The following is a 20,114-nucleotide window of genomic DNA, read 5'->3' on the forward strand; positions in this document are numbered from 1 at the left end:
TCGCAGCGACAGAATCCTTGTACAACTGACATACATATATGTGCTTGTACCATACATGCGTGGGCATTTATAGCGGCTTTTCTGGGATATTACTCATCTAATATAGGTACATACATTGCGGACTAGAATCGGCGTTTTGAGTTACTGGTCTGATCCATAGGATGCGTCTCTTTATGTTTCCTTGCGTAGCGCTTTCATAGTACTTCTCATCAATTTACCGATCCCTAGGCTGCCCCTGTCATCAAACCAATCCAGCATCTTCAACCGATACTCTTGCCAACTGACTTTCACTCCGCCTTCTTTCTCTAGCGCAGTCAGCGCCTTTTGTGTGACGGGTCTCCTCAACCGCGCTTGATCTTCTTTAGTCACCTGCTGATCTTCGAAATCAGCAAAGCAAGCTGCAGAATGGTCCGCGAGCGCGACGTGATGGCTCAAAGAGAACATGGTCGGGAGAGTGTAGTGGAAGGCTGGCCCTTCAGGGCGCTTGCGACGTCGCATTGTCTCATTCGAATCGTTGATGTACTCAGTCAGGGCAGCTATTGTCGGAGCGGGAAGCAGACAACCAAGCGCATTCGGATCCTCGGAGTTTAGACCACGGTTGCGCCAGACCAGGTTACAGAGGTCCATGATGTAGCCGTTAAATTGTCCCACCATCTGGGTAGGGTAGAGAGCTCCGCCAGGTTTCGGGGACTGCAAAGTTTGAGAAGCCAGCGATTCCTCGAATGACGATTTATAGGTTGCGAGGACAGCGCAGAGAAGGGAGATTTGGGCGAGACTCGAGGTAAAGGCAAGATGGTAAACGGTCGGAGCCAAGGGAATAGTGAGACGGATGTTCCCATTATCGGCTGCGTGCGAATAGAGATTGGCAAGACCGGTGTACAATTGGAGAATGGACGTGGAAATCGGTTTCGGTGGTTTGGTATCACGATCATATGTGGTGAAAGGAACCTCTAACACCGACAAGCAAAGCAACTCTGCATGTGTAATAAGGGAAATCAAAGGCGTGAAGCCAGCTGCACCAGGGGCAGATTCCTCCGTCCTGAGCGAAACTCCCCATTGTCGAATGAGCGAAAAGTAGAAATCAAGAAGAGCCGTTCGTGAAGAAGGAGTATGATCTAAAATGGCATTCTCCAGTGGCTCGAGAAACTCTCTGCGAAGGTCCTCGTATGGACCCTTTGGTAAGAACTCCAGAAGGTTCAGAATCTGGCTTCTGTTATCTCTTCCATTCCACGAACGGAGATATGCCTTGATAAACGATTGTATTGCACCAGGCAGTTGCTGCGTGGTTGTCAGCACGACGTAAAAAAAAAATCTCAGGCTATAAGATCGTACCTTTGTGGAACGGACATACTCAGTAGCGACACTGAGTACATAGCCAAGAGCTTCGGGCTCATCAGACTCGGCCAGGTTGGCACGCTCGAACTCATCTTTTAAAAAGGTCTCCAGCCAATCTTCTAGTCGGAGCTTCGCGATTTTGGGCCCGACAAGGAGCATGTATTTCTGGGCCAGACGGTCTCCCAACACCGATACCATCTGATTGGGTAACTCGATCTTCTCCAGATTCTCCACAAAGTCCGTCACATTTCGCAATTCTTCCAAGGACGTATGGCTCGGCTGAACTCGTGACGTCTGGACATCTGGGATGACGGATTCGACCTTGCTCCTTTTCACCCCACCGCGACGCACGACCTGGAAGGTCGTTGAGGTTGTCGAAGACATGACCCTCTCGCGGTTTCGATCCTGAAGTTCTTTCAGGTGGGCTGACCATTCGGGATCGGGATGCTTGAAAAAGAACGACGCTTTTCTAGAGCGTCCGACGTCACCGACAATAATGTCCGGGTAGTAATTCTTGAACACCCGGAGGAAGCCCATAAGCTCTCTTTCATCGTCGCCGACATTACGCAGGAGCTCCATCAGCGCCTGGATTCGGAACGGTTTCACATGCTTGCGCCTTGTGATTAAAGAGAGTAGATGGCAAAGTGGACGGCGCAAACTGATCATGTCCAAATTGTTGAAGAGTACCGCATATAGCTTGGACAAGTGAGATTGGTCCTCCAGGCAGTCGTAAACCAAGAGCAGCCATCGTAGAAGCAATGCCTGCGTTGCTGGAGATGGCTTACTTTTGCTTGGGCCGAGACAGCCAACGATTTTCGTGACAATGATAGACGGTATCTTCTCCAGGGCATATAAATTCTTGATCAGAGTCGTAATGGTCGCCTGATCAAGATGATTTGGTTTTGTGATGATATCAATCAGCTGTTCCAAGGTTTCTGTTGGAATCCCGATCTCATACGCGTCGGACGCGATGGTCCTGGCCAACTCAGACGCATTTGTATGTCTTTGCTTGGGAGGTACAAATGCAACTGGGTAATAAAACATGAGCTACAATCACACCTTACGCTGGGAGAATAAAGTCAATAAGGCTGCAAATACCAGCTTCCAAATGGTCAACTGCATTTCGCAAACTCTTCAGACGATCGTCAGGATTCCCACCACCACCACCTACACTGATCAGCATCCTCCATCTCCGTAGTTGCTTCGAATTGGGGTAGACTACTAACCTGAATCCGCATCGGAAGACATTATTTTGCGTTACGCAATACAAAACACGCAAGATCTGGATCCATGCAACTTCAAGACCGGCAATATAGCAACGCCAAAGTCGTATCGATTTTTTAAAACTTAAAAAAGAGTCGGCGATGGTTTTCCATTGTCCAGGAACCTAGGTAGATGCTTAAGGAAGACACGATTATCTGGAATTGATAATTGGGTCGAACGCGTCGCGAGGTGTCAGAGCCGGTCGGCCAATAATAATGCTTGGTTGCTTTACCTATACAAAGCTAACTGCTCCGCAAGATAAAACGACCCTCACGATAACATAAAAAAAGGTCGTAGCCTGTATAATCTAGCGAATCTGCGGGGGAACGTGTCTATTTTCTTTGTACCCTATAATAGATTTCAGTTTGTGCAATGCTATACCTGGCTGTTTGGAAGCACTCCGCTCTATCGTGAACTAGAGCTGCGAGAGCGTATTTTCTTGTTCTGCTACTACTTGTACAGTGTGGAGATAGTTGTAGCGACAGTATTTTCAACTTCTAAATGCAACCTAGAATTACTGGCGTACTCGTCTAAGTAGTTTAAACCATACAGAATTAGTATGATGGATGTGAAATTGTAAGCATGCAGGATAGTTTTCATCCATCAACGGAGACCTTCCAAAGAACTCCATCAGAAGAACTCTACTTCCTCCTCCTCGCTGAGCCTGATGATTCGTTCCCTGAAGCTTCTACTGCACGGCCGGTCGACTTCTCGGCTTCCACCTGATTAGAGACGACCTCCTCTTCCACCTCCTCATCGTCACTCTCGCCGCCCTGGCCAAACTCGTTGACACGCTTGTAGTCGACCTTGTATTTCCAGCTCTGATAAAGCCAGATGAAGAAAATGACGTCGTCTCTCAACGTCGCAAGTCGATGCAACCAAGGCATCTTGACGGTGAAAGCAAAGAGATCGTCGATGAACGTGTTGAGGAATTTGTACATCAGCGCTTTGGCAGGCATATGGGCAACCGACTGGAAAAAGTCAAAAGTCAGCGTAAGGAACCTCCACAAATCCCAGTGGAACAAACCTTCAGCTTATAGTTGATGTAGAGACTCGGCACCATCATCAAGAAACCGTAAGCGTAGACACTCCCAACCAGAGTCTCGATGATGAAGGAGTACCACGACTTGTGGGTTTGATAGACCAGGCTATAAATGGCGTACGCTGCCAACAAAGGAACAGCGAATATATAGAGCCACTTGAACGCAATCTCGTCATACTCCTTCGTCTTCCGTTCAGTCTCACTGAGCTTGTGCTTGTCCTCAAAGACGATGACGTATGGAAGGAAGGAGAAGAACGAGTTTTGCGGAGGAGGTCTGAATCGCACATTGACGGTCTTGGTGATCTTCCAGGCTTCCACGAGGATGCCAAAGCCCTGGCTGGCAAGAATCATCCAAGACGTGCCCTCGCTATTGTCGAGCAAGTATAAGAAGATAATCGTCTGCATGACGACATTGGCAAGAATGGTCCGAAGCGAAGTTCCGACCACATCTTTCTTCTTGCGCCAGTGGGCCTACCACGGAATCAGTTTAAATATTCCAATAAAAGGCGGCGGAGACTACTCACAATATCATTCTTGAAGGCGAGGGTCTCGAAGATCATGTGCAAGACACTGACGATACCAGTGGTAGCAAGCAGGTAGACGTTGGTATCCAGGAGGATCTCTTTGAGCATCTCGAATTCGCTGCCATCTCCTCCAGCGGGCATAGGACCTCCAGTTGCGGCCTGTCGGGCGCTTTGTTTCACTCCTTCATCCAAGTTAGCGAGAAGACTGAACTTCCAGTTGCTCAAATTGTTGAGGGTGATGCGAATGGGCAACGTCTCGACAGTCGAATTCAGCTCCGTCATATGACTCTTGAGCTGCCAGAAAGTGTTCAGGAATACGATGGGATAGTACCAGCCATTCTGGCCCGTGATATCGCGAGCGCCAGTGCTTTCCAGCTGCACGTATTGCCGAACGGCAGGATGCATCATCTTATACTTCTGGATACCAGAGTCGGGAATGACGGAGACCGTGAAGTTCGGATGATAGTAGGACACGATCTGAACATCCGGGGTATCGTCATCCACTTCTTCCGTCTCGTTGCTACCGGAAAGGAGGTTCTTCAGCTTTTTCGGCTTCTTCTTCGGCAGGTACTGATTCAGCGGACGAAGGAAATGAACGGCCGTCCCGGGGTTGTAGTCCTTTGCAGCTGGGTCAAGCTGGTGGCCGCTCAGGGCCACATAGAAGTGCGCCCAGAGGGTTCCGTTCTGCTGCACCTCCTTGGGAACCTTGATGGAAGACACGATTTCCCTGCTCTCGCTGTAATTGCCTATTGTGAAATTCTTCTCCTCCAGGACCAAAGAATCCTTGGAAACCGAGCTGAGTGCAGGCATCACAACCGATGGCGAGACGTAGATGCTGATATCCAGAGAGCTGTTGGTGGGCCATATTGGAGCAATCAGCTCGGGGATTGGATTATAGTTCGATATCTCACTTCGAGCTGGTCGATCTATATAGGCGGGAATGCTGCCAGGCTGTCCCGCCGTTCCTGGGCCCTGATTCTTCCCAAAGAACTGGTTGATGAGGAACTGGGTTAGGAAGAAGATCGCCAGACCCTGAATGGCGGCTTTGAAGCCGGACTGCAGATAAAGAGATCGGCGTCAGTCAGACAGATCTATGCAGGCAAGTACACTCAGCATGGAGGTTGACAGCAACTCACGTTCTGCTCCGGCTCCTGTCTGCGCTGCCTTTGCTCAGGCATCTTGCGCTGTCCCAGGCGAAATCGGTCGACGACTAAGGAGGGAGGACAAGAAGAAGGGAAAGGAAAGACGAAGACAGCACGTTCCAGATGGCAGCGGCGCAGTCGGGCGCCTCGACTGGCGCTATAGGACGCTAAAGAAACGTGCTGGGGCCAGCCGGCTGGAACCTGCCGCCCGCGCTCTTTGTCGCCTCCGACGTCCACCCCTCAACCCCACGCTCCGAGCGCCCCTCAAGCAGCCACGGAGTACAGTTGTGACGGTCTCGACGCATACTTCAGCGCGTGGGTCGCGCAACGCTCTGGCGTGAGAAAGGGAAGCGCAGCTGGCATTAGGACAATGGGCGTGCCTGGCACGTCCGTCACGCTCTGCTACCCATGACGGATAGCGGCCCTTCCCCCAGCTCCCCCCGATCCCATTTCCCTACGCACTCGGAGCCTCGAGTATGGCTGATCTCATCCGGAGACTCGCCCCTCGGGATCTCCCTGACGCGCCAGCTCCTTGCGCATGGGGATTGCGTGGTGAGCGGGCTGGTCCCGTCGAATCTTCTTCGAGATGAGAATCGTCGCGAGCAATTCGAGGATTTTCTGGCGGAGGTGGAGAGGAACAAGGAGGACGATTGGAAGGTTCGATTTCGACCGGTCATGTTGGACATCAGGTGCGGGCGCGTGTTTTTCTCTTGAGCTCGATACACGCGAATCCGCGAAGCCTTGCTTACACTGAACGATGCAGGAAGATGGGGGAGTGTCAAGCTGCTGTAGCAGAGGCTGTCGAGACGTTTGGCCGGATAGACATTCTTCTTTGCTGTACAAGCCAAGGTAAAGCTTCGCAATAGAAATATAACACGCAGATTTACTCTGACACGACCCATGAAGCCATTGTAGGAACCGTCGAAGAGTTGGCTGCGTCTCGGACGACCCTAAGCCTCGTTCGGGACCAGTTCGAAACAAATTACTTTGGTCCCGTAAACATCATTAAATCAGCACTTCCCCATATGCGGAGACAAAAATCAGGGCATATTATGGTACTTTCTGGTATAAGTAAGTCTGGTGTATTCCTGGGAATTGGGTGCAAGTCGCTGACTGGGAGCAGCTGCGCACATTGGTACACCTGGACTGGGAGTGTACTGCGCGTCAGAGTGGGCACTGGAAGGATATTGCGATGTATGTCTATTGCCGCCTACATAGATGGGTTCTGGCATTTGCTGACGGCGGAGTCTTGAATCATCAGAGCATTGCCTACGAAATCGCGCCGTTCAATATCAAAGTGTCCATCCTTCAGTGCAGCATTGAGATCCGCATCCTTACGAACCTGATAACTAGCGTGCCTCCAATCCTTCCAGCTTACTCCGCGCCTACCAACCACGCTCCTCTCTTTCGCAACATCTTGAACGGTCTTCTATCCCGCTTGCCACAAGCGGACCTTGAAGCTGCCAGTCCAGCCAACTCCGGCGACAGCGCCTCCTCCTCGACCAACATAGCCAATGGACAGGATCCAACCCCAGATGGCTCGCGAAGATACCTGCCGTTTTCAGCCCCGGAGGTGGTCTCAATGTATCCTCCCTTGAGCGCCGCACACCTGGAAGCCCTGACCGCAGAGACGGTGCATGCCATTACAGCAATTGGCGGCCACGAAAACCCGCCTTCCCGTCATATCATTGGTCAAGAGGGAGTTGCAAGCGTCAAGGAGAAGCTGAAAACAGTTAGTGAAGAGCTGGAGGATTTCATCCAGGCCAGCTGCGCGGTGGATATTACTTCTAACGACAATCCTACGCAAGACTTAAGTCAGGAAGGGATGTGATTTCAGGTGGTTCGAGTTTGTGGCTGGTATCATGGCAGCAAGTCCTCTCAAGCAGAGAAGATTGTAGATGGACACAGAGTTGCTCAGCGACTCTAAAAAGGTGAGGTCAATCTCATAGGCATCCCGAGCTAACTTCTCCGTCTGAATCGAACCACCAGTTGTAAAGTGATGTTAAACACAGCAAGAAAGTTATCTAGCCAACTAGTTTTTGAGAAGTCCTGACTTCTGCAGTGGATATCGTGATAATCATGCAAATATTAACAGTAGAATGGAAGCATATCATATCATCTAGAAAGCACCTATGCCAGGCAGATAACTCTTTTGATGAAGCGGACGAGGAAAAACAGAGCGAGCGAGCCACAGTCACGAATAGATACTGTTCCTATTTCTTCATCCGTACGTACCAGGCTTGTCTCACTTCCCAGAGACTGCCCATATCCTGGTTGTTCCGGTAACAACGGATTTCCTTCCAGGCATTTCCGTTCGGTGGATCCTTGATGCGACCATCAATTTCTAGGATCTTCCTGGTTAGGGCACTAGGTCCGGCCACGTTGCGAATAATAATATCCCGGGGGATGACTTCTTGTTCTTCTTGTTGTGGTTTCTCGGGTGGAGGAGCTGCGGTAGTAGACGACGGATTGGAGGGTTCGGGTGTAGTACAAGAAATTTCAATAGGCGCAGTGGAGTGCTCGTTTCTGGGCTCAGGAGCACTACTTCCCACGACTTGCACGTCTTCCTCGCTTTTGGAATGAGAATCATGATTTTCCACTGTCTCCAGGGCCGGAGGAGGAGCCGGCGGAGCGTTTCCAGAGACATTTTTCGCAACCTCAGCGGTTATGTCTCCAGAAGCTAGGTCGGAAGCTTTCCGTTTGCGTGGCCTACCACGGCCACGTTTCTTCACCACCGGCTTCTCTTCAGGGGCCGGAGCATTGGATGAAGCTTCGGGTATAGGCTCTTGCATAGCTATCTCCTGGTCCTCTTTTGCTTCGGGCTTCGGTTCCAGATTAATGACACGACTATCATCACCGTCATGGTCGACCAGAGCTTGGGCGTCGTTGTTAAGTCCGTTGGTTTCTGTACTGGCACTGGCTTCCTGAGTGACGTCTCTGTTGATTTCGGTTTCGGATTTCGAATCCACTTTGGTTTGATTCTTTGATACATCCTCGTCTGACCCTTCCTTTTTTGGGATGTCGTTATTCTGGATGATATCATGTGTATTAGATAAGAAGACGCGCTGGCCAGCAGGAACAGCAAACGTCAAGTTTGAGCCGTCGATGGCCAAGATCTGACGCTACAGTTAGATGCTGTTCTCCATCTCCATCGAATACCGTGTGCGTGAGCCATGCTTACCTTGGCCTCCTTCTCCACAAAGACCCTTTCAGCATCACCCTTTTTACCAAAAACGCGAGAATATTTCCAGACGTCTCCCACCCTGACGACCCCATGTTGGATGAGGGTCTCGAGCTTCACCTTGGAGCTTTCACCGGCAATCACACCGTAATCGAGCTTCTGCTTTTGACCCCAGAATTGCTCGAACTCCTCCTCTTTAAACTTGTCAAATTTGCCTTCGGCTCGTTCCTTCATCGCCTGCGCCGCCTGGCGCAGCCATTCCGGGTCATAGCGGCCGGCTTCGAGGTCGACTTGGAACTGACGCACACCGTACCGCCAATTGTTGTCGTAGCGTAAGAACTCTTGCGGAAGAGGTGGGATTTTAGCATCTGGATCATCTGGATCAGGATCGGGATTTGGATGCACATGGGCTGGTAGAAGAGAGAGAAGCTCTCTTTTCTCCGACTCGTCGAGGCATGTCCATGCCTTGGGATTAGCGAATACTTTCTATGCAGTTACATTAGTCCTGAGACATTACTCGTCCTGCAATGAATCATGCGCTGCAAAAGGGGGGAAAAAGAGGTCGTGCATACCACAAGATCCGCATTTACCAGAGCCGACTTCGGGTTCGTCGTAAGGAACTCTTCACTCCATGGATCCTTCTTTGCTGCTCTCGCCGAAGTCCGCCTGGGCTTTGACGACATCGCGTCGGCAGACTTGCCGGAATCACTGGACTCCGCTGGATGCGAAATACGAGGGCGGAGAGACCTGAAGCATCATCAGAACCCTGCACTGCCCATCGAGTTCGCTGTATAGTGTTTTTATCTTTGGGTTATCTGATTCGTACCTGGTGACGCCGCCTGGCGGAGCTGCGGATCTGCCGTCATCGACCGCCTTGCGTTTAGGTGGCATTTTGGAAACGCGTGGTGGAGCTCCGTGCCCGGGGAAATGCTGAATGGTCTGGACCTGGGAGCTCTCCGCGGTACTCAAACGACAACAGTCTACACTGTCAGCGCGGGATTCTCTGCAAGCTGGAGGCAAATGCTCTTGATATAACTTACCAGAAATCCTGAGTTTGAGTTGTGCATTCGAAAATGGTCCGGTCAACGCAGATTGCACGGATAGATGGTAGGTGCTCAAGGTTTCCAAAGAACGATGAAAGAAAGATGAAAGGAAGATGTCGCTGATGTTGGGTGAACAGGCCTTATGCTGGCCGCCTCAGTTGACGATGAGCAGGTGGGTCGGCGCGCTAGTCATCAGTTTGTGGCATTCACTGGTGAATAGCATCTTTATTGTGCCATTGTCGCTAACTCTTACTAGGCCGAGGCCGAGCTTTCAGAAGTGAAGACTCAAGCAAAGATGATTTTCCGTCGCTTGAGTCGCAATGCAGCACCAGAAGCTAGTATTGAGTCGGGACAATATAATCTCCAGTAGGTCACTTTATTGAATAAGGTTGTCAATTGCCTATAGTTACTGAGACCTTGACTTAGCTACATCATCAAAGATGACATCTGCTTCCTCTGTATCTGCGATCGTTCCTACCCCCGCAAACTTGCATTCACCTACCTCGCCGACCTCGCAACCGAGTTCACCACCACCTACTCCCCCTCCCAGTATCATTCCCCCAACCTGCGACCGTATGCATTCGTCGAATTCGACACCTTCATTCAGCGCACCAAGAAGACATACCAGAACAGTCGTGCCGCCCAGAATTTAGACAAGCTGAACGATGAGCTCCGGGATGTCACAAAAGTCATGACCAAGAACATCGAAGACCTCCTATACCGTGGAGATAGTCTTGAGCGGATGGGTGAGATGTCTGGGCGCTTACGGGAGGACAGCAGGAAGTACAAGAAGGCAGCAGTGCGGATAAACTGGGAGCTGTTGCTAGAGCAGGTTAGTAGATCCTCCTTTAATCTGGCAGGTATCAGCGAGTGGAAAGCTGACCTGCACAATCCAGTACGGACCGGTTGCAGGAGTCGGGTTTTTCATCTTTATGCTCTTGATTTGGTGGCTTTTCTTTTAGTTCAATACCTGATGCCAATCGATATCCCCTTCGTATAGACATGTGACTATGATCGATTGTCTCTATGCATAGCGGATGGAATCCATCCAAGGGAAACTTGTGGCTCCTTGTCATTTTTTTCCGTTTTCGATCGGATTTGGGGGCAAGATATCCTTTGTTGTACCTGGTCCTTCTGGAAAGGACCCATGTTTCGTCCTCATGTTCCAAAAGCCACTGCTAGTTGACGCATTCGTCGGCGTTTCGAAATATTGAATGTTTTCAAGCCAAGCCTTAAAGAAACAGTCCTGTGTAGGTGCATGACCAGGAAGAGCCGTTTTTTAAGACTTCACATGCTCAAGCATCCAGCTTCTGAGAATTCTCGTCTTTGATTCTCCGGGACATTCATATCTCATCTTCTTCCTCGTCGAAGTCGTCTTCTTCTCCCATGTCGTAGAGAATTCTTCCTCCTTCTCCAGGGCCGTCGCCCTGCTGTGCGTCGAAATAGGGCAATACCACACCTTCCCTTTCTCGCCGTTGGCGCTCTGTGAGCTTCAACTCGAACGTTGACCCTGGCTCCTCCTCTGCAGCATGTTCGTCCTCTTCTTCGGGTCGACGATACAAGGGATGGTCGTCCAGTAGCGTCACCACCTCCTTTGCTTCATTGGGGTGATAGTGAGATGCAGGCGGCAGAACGTACCACTCCACGACTCCTCGTCCACTTTTGCGCCGATGTTCCATCTCAATGACGACACCTTCGGCGCTCTCTTGGCCTTTCAGCCTGTCAAGTCTGCCGATGATCACCCCTTCCTGTTCTTCTTCTAATCCGAAGACTGGCGCGGCCAAGCTACGGTCACGAGCAGCCTTCTGAGCGAGAACATGAGAAAGTGAGTGTAGAGTAAGAATGGTCGTTGCAAGATAGGTCAAAAGCGACAAATTCGATGGAGAATAAGGCCGTTGATTTGACAGGATAGGGATATCTTGGTGATAGGTCACCACTAGGGACGTCTGCACTGGCGTGGATGTAGGGTTTACTGGAGCGAGAAACGAGCTTAAGAACATGGGCAGATGCACCGGTCCATCTGGACCCCGGCGATCAAGAAGGGGGTTAATGGCGTCGATGATAATGAGCCGTCCTGTTCCATTATCAGCACCCAGAGATCAACGACAAGCTACGATACAGCGGGGAAGTTCTTACTGCGTGGTGCCCCGCCGGACTCTGGCACAGGATACGCATTAGCCACTTCTTTTACCACATCGCTCGATCTCTTTCGCCGAGCCAGAATAAAAGCATCGACCCCGTCTGGTCTCTTCAGAGTTTCGAACGACACAAAGGTGACATGAACTTTGGAGATCTAGCACAAAGATTAGCGCGGAATATGAAAATCCTAACAGACAAAGTCGCAGAAAAATAGCAAATAAGTTGCATTAAATATCTCAAGGCACTCCAAGTCGTACAACCGAATCATTGAGATGTTCCCAAGCATGAGGCAGAGTAAAGACGATATATAATAAAATTCACCAAGCAATACTAGAAAAAAAAAGGAAGCACTAATCAATCGTACCCGTGCCCGCCGGATATACTCCCGTATTAACGGCCTCGCCGGCTGTTCCAAAGAATCCAACAGCAGCGTCAACGGTGACGCAGTATCCCGCAGACTGAGCAGTTTCGATATCAAGAGCAAGTTGTGAGTACGCCGGTGCGAAAGATTACTTGCGGACGGCATCTTTCGCTTCTAGAAAATTTTTTTGCAGTGACTACTGCAGAACTCGCGGGTTGGAATAACGAAGAAACGATGGATGCGGCGAAAAAAAAGATTTCTCGAGTCTCGAGAATCAAGATCGGTCGCCGTCGGTGGAGGGGTTCGTTCGGCGGCGGGACCCGTATGGCCGTTAGCATCATTTTTATTTTCGCTGTGAGCGCATAGTGATCACAAAGGAACAAAACGCATAATAAAGTAAAAGACTACTACAACACTCCTATCATAAAGCAATATGAGCAGGTATCTAGGAAAAAGTACAGATGTACAGGCAGGCAACTCTTGGAATTTCCTCTACTCTGTAGTACATGTCCTATCACCTAGTGCTCTGTATTCAGCATACTTACAGAGGTGAGACTTGACCAAGTTGTGTTTCTCGATCCATCCACAAAATGATTCGTTTCAAGCCGCTGCAGTATCCACGGAAAGAGAGGATACCGCTGATTGATCGCATATTACGCGATCGCAATACAATCTCGTGCGCTTATGAAGCTGCTCTAGGGGACCCGGCAAGAGGTGGGTATGGTCGAAGGCAAGCACAAGTGTTATTAAACACCCAACATCTCGAGGGGCTTCAGGATTTGCTTTCCATTGAATATGGCTCCGATTACAGAGACGACGGTGAAGTAGTCCTGCTTTAGAAAGCAGGCAATAATCCCTCAGCTGGGTAGGTGCTGCTGTGAAAGCTGCGGTTCAGGAGTATGGATATCAGCATCAAATATGCTTGCATTGAGCATACGGAGTATTCAGGAAGATGCTAGGATGAGTCCTTGTCTTTTGACATCTCACATTATTATCTGTAGCCTCATGGTGTTGGGGAAATAAGGGGAATGGGCGATACTTTATTCGGCATTCCGGAGTAGACCCGGGTTTGCTTGACTCTTCATCATTGAACAGACAGTGACAATCAGTAGTTGAATCCACTATGATTTTTCTGGAATGTGTCCATGTGACATCAAGCACCTCCCTTTTCCTCCAAATGCTCCACTGCCTCAGTTACAGGCTCACCGCATCTCAGGGGCGCGCATACTTGCCATTGACTGTGTTATTTTCTGTCGGCCTCGGGACTCGGCAGTCTTCAAAGGGCAGGCGGTCATGCGCAACGCTAGGTATGACACGTACAGAGGACCCTGAATTTAGGTCCCTACCGCTAGCACTAGTCCCCAGTAATTAAGGCAGGTAATCACCTGTTGGGCGCTTAGTCCACAGTACGGAAGAGGAGCAACTAACTACTCCGTATGGAGATGACAGCGTGTGAATGGTCCGCCAGTTTGATGACTACCTAGGTCCTAGGTACCTAGATATCTACCTACTAGGTTGACTATATTCCTGACTCTCTCGGTAGTTGGCTGTGGCTTCTGGTTAGGCGTTTCGGAAGTTCAGCCTCAAATACACCCTCATCTGTGCAGGATACCAACAACGATAAATCTGATATAACAAGGATGCACTTCCTGCTTGGGGCTCTGAGACCAGCCGGCCGGTTGAGCCCTGACGGCCTCTAGGCTCCAGTAATAGAACGGACGCGGCTACAAGGAGGGCTTGGCCACCAATTTCTGCCTCTCAGGCTCTCACCCGGCCTTGCTCTGCAGTCAAGGTTCCTCTAACAGCCCCACTGATCCAGGGCAGGCCCTGGCGGATGTTGCGGGACTCGCCAACTCGCGGCTGTGAGGCCGTCTGTGGAGAGTTGGGGACAGTCCAGCCTCCGCGGCCCCTCGCCACTGGCTCGTCATTAATTTGTCGCATGCGTGGGAACGACTCCTCAAGCCGGGCAAGCCACAAGTCGCCTGGGTTCGGAACGGACCTACCTAGGCACTGTGCTATTTAGAAGCGCTGGTCAGCCACATCCACTCCCTGTCATCTCGACTTCATGCGGCACGCGATCAGCTCGCGGCTGTGCGGCATGTCGCATCTCTGGATATAGAATGCAGGTCCTTGTTACTGAAGAAGAGACATTCCAACGCAGCATTGCGTCCTGCCTGACCACAGTCGGGCCACCGAGCCTGCAGTACTCTCCTTGAATTTTTCTCCCCGAACGATGTCCCTCGTCTCCCTCTTCCGACGCCGTTGGCAGCGCCTTGCAGTCGTCTCGATCGTCTTCTGTGCCGTTTCTCTTTCCATATTATCCACCCAAGAGGAGAGCAAACACGATGACGAACCCTCCGAATTGCAGATGAAATTCCCTTTGCTGTGGGAACATGTACATATTTCCAATGGCACTGGCGGAGGTACGTGAGCGTCTTTTGGGTGCTCCAAGTGAATCGAGCTGTCCATACACAACGCCATTGAATCTCTCGTTAGAGAGCACACGTCCGCTAATTATCTGCTCCAGCCTGGTATATACCACCCGAGTGGTTACCCGAATCGCAACCGACGCCTGAAACAATTGTAGATGCAGCCCAACTCGCATTCAAACTTGCCAACTCGACTACCCACCGATCTATCTCTCATTCCGAGATTCCCTTGATTGTTCATCAGACATGGAAGAACACCGACATCGACACGTGGCCAGAGACGATATGTGACAGTGTGGAGAAATGGTTGGATTTTGTCGTTGACACGCCTATGGCGTATTTCTTGTGGGACGACGATGGCGTATTCCAATTTTTAGAGAAGTTTGATCCCGGTTTCATTGGGGAGTTTTCCTCTCTGCCAGCAAATGTTGAGCGGTCAGATGTTTTCCGCATCCTGGTCTTGAATTACATTGGAGGCATTGTAAGTCTCCTTTTGCTTCTCTCTACCGTCTGATTCTTCCCATCGATGCTTTTCCATCGCTTTCTTCGCTTCTTCTTGGCACGGATGGGACTGATTTTATTGTCAACCATCAGTATGGAGACGTCGACACTCATCCACTACGGTCGCCGGCGACCTGGATCGTGCCCTCAGACCTAATGCCTTGGTATGACCCTGAGACGGGTGCATCCTACAATTCCACTGGCCCAGTTAAGGCCGTATTCGGTCTCGAAGCCGATTGTCCTCCCGACAGCGACTCGTATTGGCGAATGGGCTATACGCACCCAGTTCAGCTGACCCAATGGGCACTGGCTGCAGCACCCGGTCATCCTGTGCTATCGCGATTCATGGATAACCTGTCGCATCGCCTGCAGGAGGTGGCAAGTCGCCATGGGGGCAATCTGACGTCCGCGTCCGCGTTCCGGGAGCTCCAGCGATTAGATCCCCTTGTTTTAACGGGTCCCGCTGCTCTCACCGTATCAGCGAAGAGCTGGTTAGAGGAGAGTGCCGGATTGCGATGGAACGCTCTCACTGGATTGCACGATGGCGGAAAGAGCAAATTAGTAGATGATGTTATGATTCTTCCTATCACGGGATTCAGGTAAGACTCCTCCCTCTCGTTCTGCCCATTTCAGGACTTTGTTGAGTAGGAGATGGGGGGCTGACAATCAGAGGCAGTCCCGGTCGCGGTGTATATGGCAACATGGGCTCCAAGCCCACCACCGATCCCGATGCGCGTTTATTGCATCATGCGCAAGGATCGTGGAAGTCGTTCAACTTGCGAGTGGAGTTTGGGAAGTTTTGTCGCACCTTTTTTGGTCTTTGCAAGGATTGGTCCAAGGTATAGAGCATATGGGGTCTTATTATAATATATTATTGTAATTTCATGCTAGAATTTCAAGCACACTTTGATTTATCCACATTATTCTGTGTACAACAGAGAAGTCGAACTGCGCAGGCAACGCTCAATGAAGAGGGGCACTCGGGAGAGGATGAGGGTTCATTTATGAGCTTCACACTGTCTTCTACGAGGTGGGATATGTTGAGAGAAAAGGAAACTTGAATTCCAAAAAAAGAAGGAACCTTCATATGGTTATTGCCTTCTTGGTTGTTGACTTGAACAAGCATTATATTAAAATAAGACAGGTGCCTACCTAAATAGGCAGTCACGAGCGAAGTCACATGCGAGTGCCTGCCGTGCCGGGTAAGCTCTCTTGCTAGGGCCGTCTACGATGGACACGATTGGCAAGGATCTTCGATGAGTAAGCCTGAAATCACGCCATCTGGCCGAGCTAACTTTCTTCGGGCTGCGCTTACCCGCTTGGATTAGGAAGGCACACGAGCCAGCCGCACGACCAAGCCACCAGGGCCTGCCACGGTCTGGGCCCAAGCAGCAAAACGAGGTTGGCTACGGAGTAGAAAAGCGCTGCGGTGCATCACCAGGAGAGGTGTGCTCATGTGTCCGAGAGATGAGATATCCAACGACGGGGCAACCATGGTCGTGTGCGATTGGGAGCCCAGCGATGAGTCCTCCAGGGAACCAAGCCTTGCAGGTTGCGCGACACGAGAAAGGTGGTGAAATCTTCCTGGTGGCAGAGGACCAATAAAAGGCGTCTTGAGGACAATCGACAAGGCGTTGTGCGTCGTATTTCGTATCTTCGGGCAGAGTAATGTAATTAATTACCCCGGATCCCTGCGGAACAGCGCTCAGGTAACGCTAACTGTGACAGTACTGATACAGAAAAGCTTGTCAGTGTTACCGTCACATTACGGCATTTTAGCGCATATACTCCTTCTGGAGCTTCGATGTAAACGGGCCCCACTGATGAAGTTAGGCACCCTGCCTTTCACTTCTCACAAACACCCATATATAACAATACTGACAGGCATTTTTTTTCTGTCATTTCCGTTGCTTTAGCCAGATTACTCGTTCTTCCCCCTTCTCCCCTCCGGTTCTTTTCCGGAGGTGGACATGATGGCCTCTCTCCGGACCAAGTTCTTGCTCTTGGTTTGCGCCTTGCTCCTTCTTCTCCATCGCTGGTGGCTTCCCCTTGGGGGAATGCTTTATGACCTCGCGGCACTCCCAGCTCGATGGAAGGATGCGGCGTCTCAGTCCGTGATCACCCAGGAGCGCGACCATTTCGATGTCAGCTTCGAAGCCTACGAAACCAACCAGACCACGGCGGGCTCCGATTACCCTGATCTTGTCCCGCCCATTCTACACCACATCAATCTGGGCGCGAAGCCACCACGCGCAGAATGGCTGGCAGCTCGATTAAACTGCTTGCGCCATCATCAGGGGTGGCAATCTTTCCTGTGGGATGACGCCAGTGCCAATGCATTCGTTCAAGAAAACTTTCCTCACCTGAAGGACATGTGGGACAACTATCGATATCCAGTACAACGAGTTGATGCGCTTCGTTACATGGTGTTGCAAAAATATGGAGGTGAGTTTCGCCAAATAGACTGGATTATTGAGTTACCTGTTTTCGCCTTCCCGCCTCCACAGGAACCTTACGGGTGGTGGGGAAAACTGGATTGTTGCGATGGCAAATGGCAATGTAGAGCGCAAGACTGATGTCAACCCTTCGATTCTGCACAGGCGCGGTTCTTGATCTCGATCTTTCATGCAAACGATCTCTCGGGCCGTTGAGACGGTTCGACTTCGTGGCACCGGCAGCCCATCCCACGGGCTTCTCCATTGGCATGATGTTGTCGAGTCCAAATAATACTTTCGTGCGGGACCTGGTGGACAACCTCCCGAAATACAACCGAGCCTGGTTTTTCCTCCCTTATGTTACAGTGATGTTTAGCACTGGATGTCATTATGCATCGTATGTTTTTTCCGCCTCCGCTTCCGCTTCGCCTCCACCGCGCTGACATCAACTGACTGGGAAATACAGTACCATCTTCACCCTTCAGCGAAACCGTAGCTCCCTGCGCATCCTCACCGGGCCCCGCTCTTCTCCTCGCATGCATATGCTGAATGGTTACGTCGACACGCCCTTATTCCGCCACCTGGGCTCATCCTCATGGCATAGCTTCGATGCTCTGCTGATTAATCTTCTAGGGCACCCGAGAAAAGGACCTCTGGTGGTCCTCTTGGTGGCCCTATCTTTTATTTCCGGGTCACTGCTGGCAGTCTGTATGACCTGTCGCCTCCGAAGACAACATTTCTCTTCTGGGAAGAATACTAGAAAGGAAAACGGAGGAAATTCGTCAATATTGAAAGTTGCATAGAAGCTGGCCGGCCTTTTTTCCCACTGCATTTAATTTTTTCAAGCGATTTTTTTCTCTCTTCCCGTTGCCAAAAATACCTTCATTGATGTCTTTTTCCTTTTTACCCTTCTTCTCTTCGGACGGTTCTTGTATTACCTGTGATTATTATTCACTCCTAATATACCCCCCAGGTTGAGGGTTTGGGGCTTGTACATGTATATACATGACAATACACCGATTCGAAAGGCACTAAAGAGCCTGATTCGGAAGAGATTAGTGATTAATGCATGCATACATCCCTCATACATACATCTCCGTTTGACATGCCAGATACAAAATAGTAATACCACCAACCTCAACGCCAAGAACACTAGTATGTTTCGCTCAAGACAGGAAGCTAGCTCATCACATTCTTCGTAGATCGTTAAACCACATGTACCGGCTCATCACCAGATACAATACCCTATCCCAGGAATACTGCGTGTTATGCTGGCGGAAGGCTTCTCGGCCTTTCAAGTACCTCGCGAAGTTGCTCACAATCAGGGCCTTGTCACCGTACCGATCGCCACCGGCAGGAGGCCTCGCGGGACCCATATCGCCTGTGTACCCCTCTGGGGGTGCCACGAACAGGGCCTGGAGGATCCGCAGCGAGAAAGGGAGTGATGTCGGGATCAGGTCCGCGAGAGAGGAGTATTTGCGGAGGACGAACTTGGTCTGGACGGCGTAGGCTGGAGGCTGGTGGTTGTTCTCAATGGCGTATTTGCTACAGAGCCCCGTCAGTTATTCCTTCTTCAATGCCTAGATAGATGAAGACAGCAGCAAGAAAGGAAAGGATGATTGATAGATTGACTTACCGGACGCCGTTGCTGACAGACCTGTGGTTGACATGGCCTGATATACCGTATTGATCGAAGGTAATGATCTGTTATGTTGCGAACGCAAGACCGATTAATTTCTTCGCTGTCACGTTTTGTATTTCCCAGGGACCTGGATTGACTTACCAAGTCAATATTCCACATGCGAACATGCTTCTGGAGGACATCCTTGACGATGTCTTCATCCCACCATTTCTTGGGATTATCTTGCAAGTCAGGATGATTGAGGACTACACATCGATCCGGGGAAATTCCGAGCGTGGCACAGCTGGCTTTGGCTTCGGCTTTCCTCTCCTCACCGAGACCATCATAGTTGCCTAAAAGTTTGAAATCAGTTTTGTTTTGAAAATAATAGACTGGTTTAAAAATGCTTTCTTTCTGTATTGAATATATCTATAGATAGTTCAAAAATTGGTAGAAAAAAAAGAAAAAAAAGGTTATATAGAGTACTGGGTAGGCAGTTGCTGACCGGAAGAAAGCACCAAGATGGCGCGGTTCACGTGCGATTTCCCCCATGCATGGAGGATGCTCGGGCTGAAGAAGAGACACTCATCGTCCGGGTGCGCTGTGATCAGAAGTACATTCCGCGCGTTGCGGATCGCATGTGGTACCAGTCTAGGGTCGCCAGCGAGAGTATAGGCAAGCAGGAAGTAGAGAACAAGGGGTATAAGAAAGAAAATCACTCCGACGGCCAGCGCGATGGAGAACTTCTTCCTCGCCGCGCGGCGGCCCAGATGCCTTGCAAGCCTTGCAAGCTGGAGCGGAATTGAGGCCATGATGCGGTTTATCTCCCACCTCCGGACATGTGTTTTATCTTTGCCGGGTGAGGTGAGGAAGCGCTATGTCCTGTGCTTTGTTCTTTCTTTCCTTGGAAGCTAGCCTCCGAGGTTCTGGAAGCTCAGCAGCAGCTCTGCGCGACGGCACTGGATTCCCCAGGCATTATTTTCGTATTTGGTTCTTCGGGGACAGCCAGGCTGGGAGTCGAATTCCCTATAAGGCAAGCAATACGGCGCTAGTAAGAGTGGGGCGTATCATTGATACATACCTGTCACGAAATTACAG

At 50.4% G+C, this 20,114-nt stretch overlaps 9 protein-coding genes across 9 annotated transcripts; 4 read left to right on the top strand and 5 right to left on the bottom strand.

The window, feature by feature from the left end:
- Positions 1 to 171: 171 nt before the first annotated feature.
- On the bottom strand, positions 172 to 2,583 carry T310_0563 (Mis6 domain protein; the record flags this gene model as incomplete). The annotated part of the gene is made up of 4 exons (XM_013476543.1): positions 172 to 1,278; positions 1,333 to 2,311; positions 2,400 to 2,502; positions 2,562 to 2,583. 4 exons carry the CDS (start codon positions 2,581 to 2,583, stop codon positions 172 to 174), a joined length of 2,211 nt encoding a protein of 736 aa, XP_013331997.1.
- A 656-nt stretch (positions 2,584 to 3,239) lies between these two features.
- T310_0564 (CLPTM1 domain protein) lies at positions 3,240 to 4,974 on the bottom strand (the record flags this gene model as incomplete). Its single annotated transcript, XM_013476544.1, has 3 exons — positions 3,240 to 3,569; positions 3,626 to 4,111; positions 4,165 to 4,974. The coding sequence occupies 3 exons, from the start codon at positions 4,972 to 4,974 to the stop codon at positions 3,240 to 3,242; spliced, it is 1,626 nt and encodes a 541-aa protein (XP_013331998.1).
- A 304-nt stretch (positions 4,975 to 5,278) lies between these two features.
- On the top strand, positions 5,279 to 7,137 carry T310_0565 (Short chain dehydrogenase/reductase family protein; the record flags this gene model as incomplete). The annotated part of the gene is made up of 5 exons (XM_013476545.1): positions 5,279 to 5,643; positions 5,726 to 5,963; positions 6,188 to 6,377; positions 6,430 to 6,500; positions 6,568 to 7,137. The coding sequence occupies 5 exons, from the start codon at positions 5,279 to 5,281 to the stop codon at positions 7,135 to 7,137; spliced, it is 1,434 nt and encodes a 477-aa protein (XP_013331999.1).
- Positions 7,138 to 7,519: 382 nt separating this feature from the next.
- Positions 7,520 to 9,378, bottom strand: T310_0566 (uncharacterized protein; the record flags this gene model as incomplete). The annotated part of the gene is made up of 4 exons (XM_013476546.1): positions 7,520 to 8,422; positions 8,488 to 8,973; positions 9,060 to 9,234; positions 9,314 to 9,378. 4 exons carry the CDS (start codon positions 9,376 to 9,378, stop codon positions 7,520 to 7,522), a joined length of 1,629 nt encoding a protein of 542 aa, XP_013332000.1.
- Positions 9,379 to 9,560: 182 nt separating this feature from the next.
- Positions 9,561 to 10,530, top strand: T310_0567 (Protein transport protein sec22; the record flags this gene model as incomplete). The annotated part of the gene is made up of 4 exons (XM_013476547.1): positions 9,561 to 9,594; positions 9,668 to 9,702; positions 9,787 to 9,896; positions 9,957 to 10,530. The coding sequence occupies 4 exons, from the start codon at positions 9,561 to 9,563 to the stop codon at positions 10,528 to 10,530; spliced, it is 753 nt and encodes a 250-aa protein (XP_013332001.1).
- A 343-nt stretch (positions 10,531 to 10,873) lies between these two features.
- Positions 10,874 to 12,195, bottom strand: T310_0568 (Killer toxin sensitivity protein (Iki1); the record flags this gene model as incomplete). The annotated part of the gene is made up of 3 exons (XM_013476548.1): positions 10,874 to 11,604; positions 11,667 to 11,823; positions 12,034 to 12,195. 3 exons carry the CDS (start codon positions 12,193 to 12,195, stop codon positions 10,874 to 10,876), a joined length of 1,050 nt encoding a protein of 349 aa, XP_013332002.1.
- A 2,068-nt stretch (positions 12,196 to 14,263) lies between these two features.
- Positions 14,264 to 16,021, top strand: T310_0569 (Glycosyl transferase; the record flags this gene model as incomplete). The annotated part of the gene is made up of 5 exons (XM_013476549.1): positions 14,264 to 14,453; positions 14,558 to 14,940; positions 15,054 to 15,559; positions 15,637 to 15,799; positions 15,899 to 16,021. The coding sequence occupies 5 exons, from the start codon at positions 14,264 to 14,266 to the stop codon at positions 16,019 to 16,021; spliced, it is 1,365 nt and encodes a 454-aa protein (XP_013332003.1).
- A 912-nt stretch (positions 16,022 to 16,933) lies between these two features.
- Positions 16,934 to 17,573, top strand: T310_0570 (Glycosyl transferase; the record flags this gene model as incomplete). The annotated part of the gene is made up of 2 exons (XM_013476550.1): positions 16,934 to 17,405; positions 17,524 to 17,573. 2 exons carry the CDS (start codon positions 16,934 to 16,936, stop codon positions 17,571 to 17,573), a joined length of 522 nt encoding a protein of 173 aa, XP_013332004.1.
- Positions 17,574 to 18,177: 604 nt separating this feature from the next.
- Positions 18,178 to 19,828, bottom strand: T310_0571 (Glycan biosynthesis protein (PigL); the record flags this gene model as incomplete). The annotated part of the gene is made up of 6 exons (XM_013476551.1): positions 18,178 to 18,221; positions 18,276 to 18,333; positions 18,715 to 18,940; positions 19,032 to 19,099; positions 19,179 to 19,430; positions 19,634 to 19,828. 6 exons carry the CDS (start codon positions 19,826 to 19,828, stop codon positions 18,178 to 18,180), a joined length of 843 nt encoding a protein of 280 aa, XP_013332005.1.
- Between the last annotated feature and the right edge of the window lie 286 nt (positions 19,829 to 20,114).

Source organism: Rasamsonia emersonii, assembly GCF_000968595.1.
Source record: "Rasamsonia emersonii CBS 393.64 chromosome Unknown ctg1118621759684, whole genome shotgun sequence".
In the NCBI taxonomy this organism is placed as follows: domain Eukaryota; kingdom Fungi; phylum Ascomycota; class Eurotiomycetes; order Eurotiales; family Trichocomaceae; genus Rasamsonia; species Rasamsonia emersonii.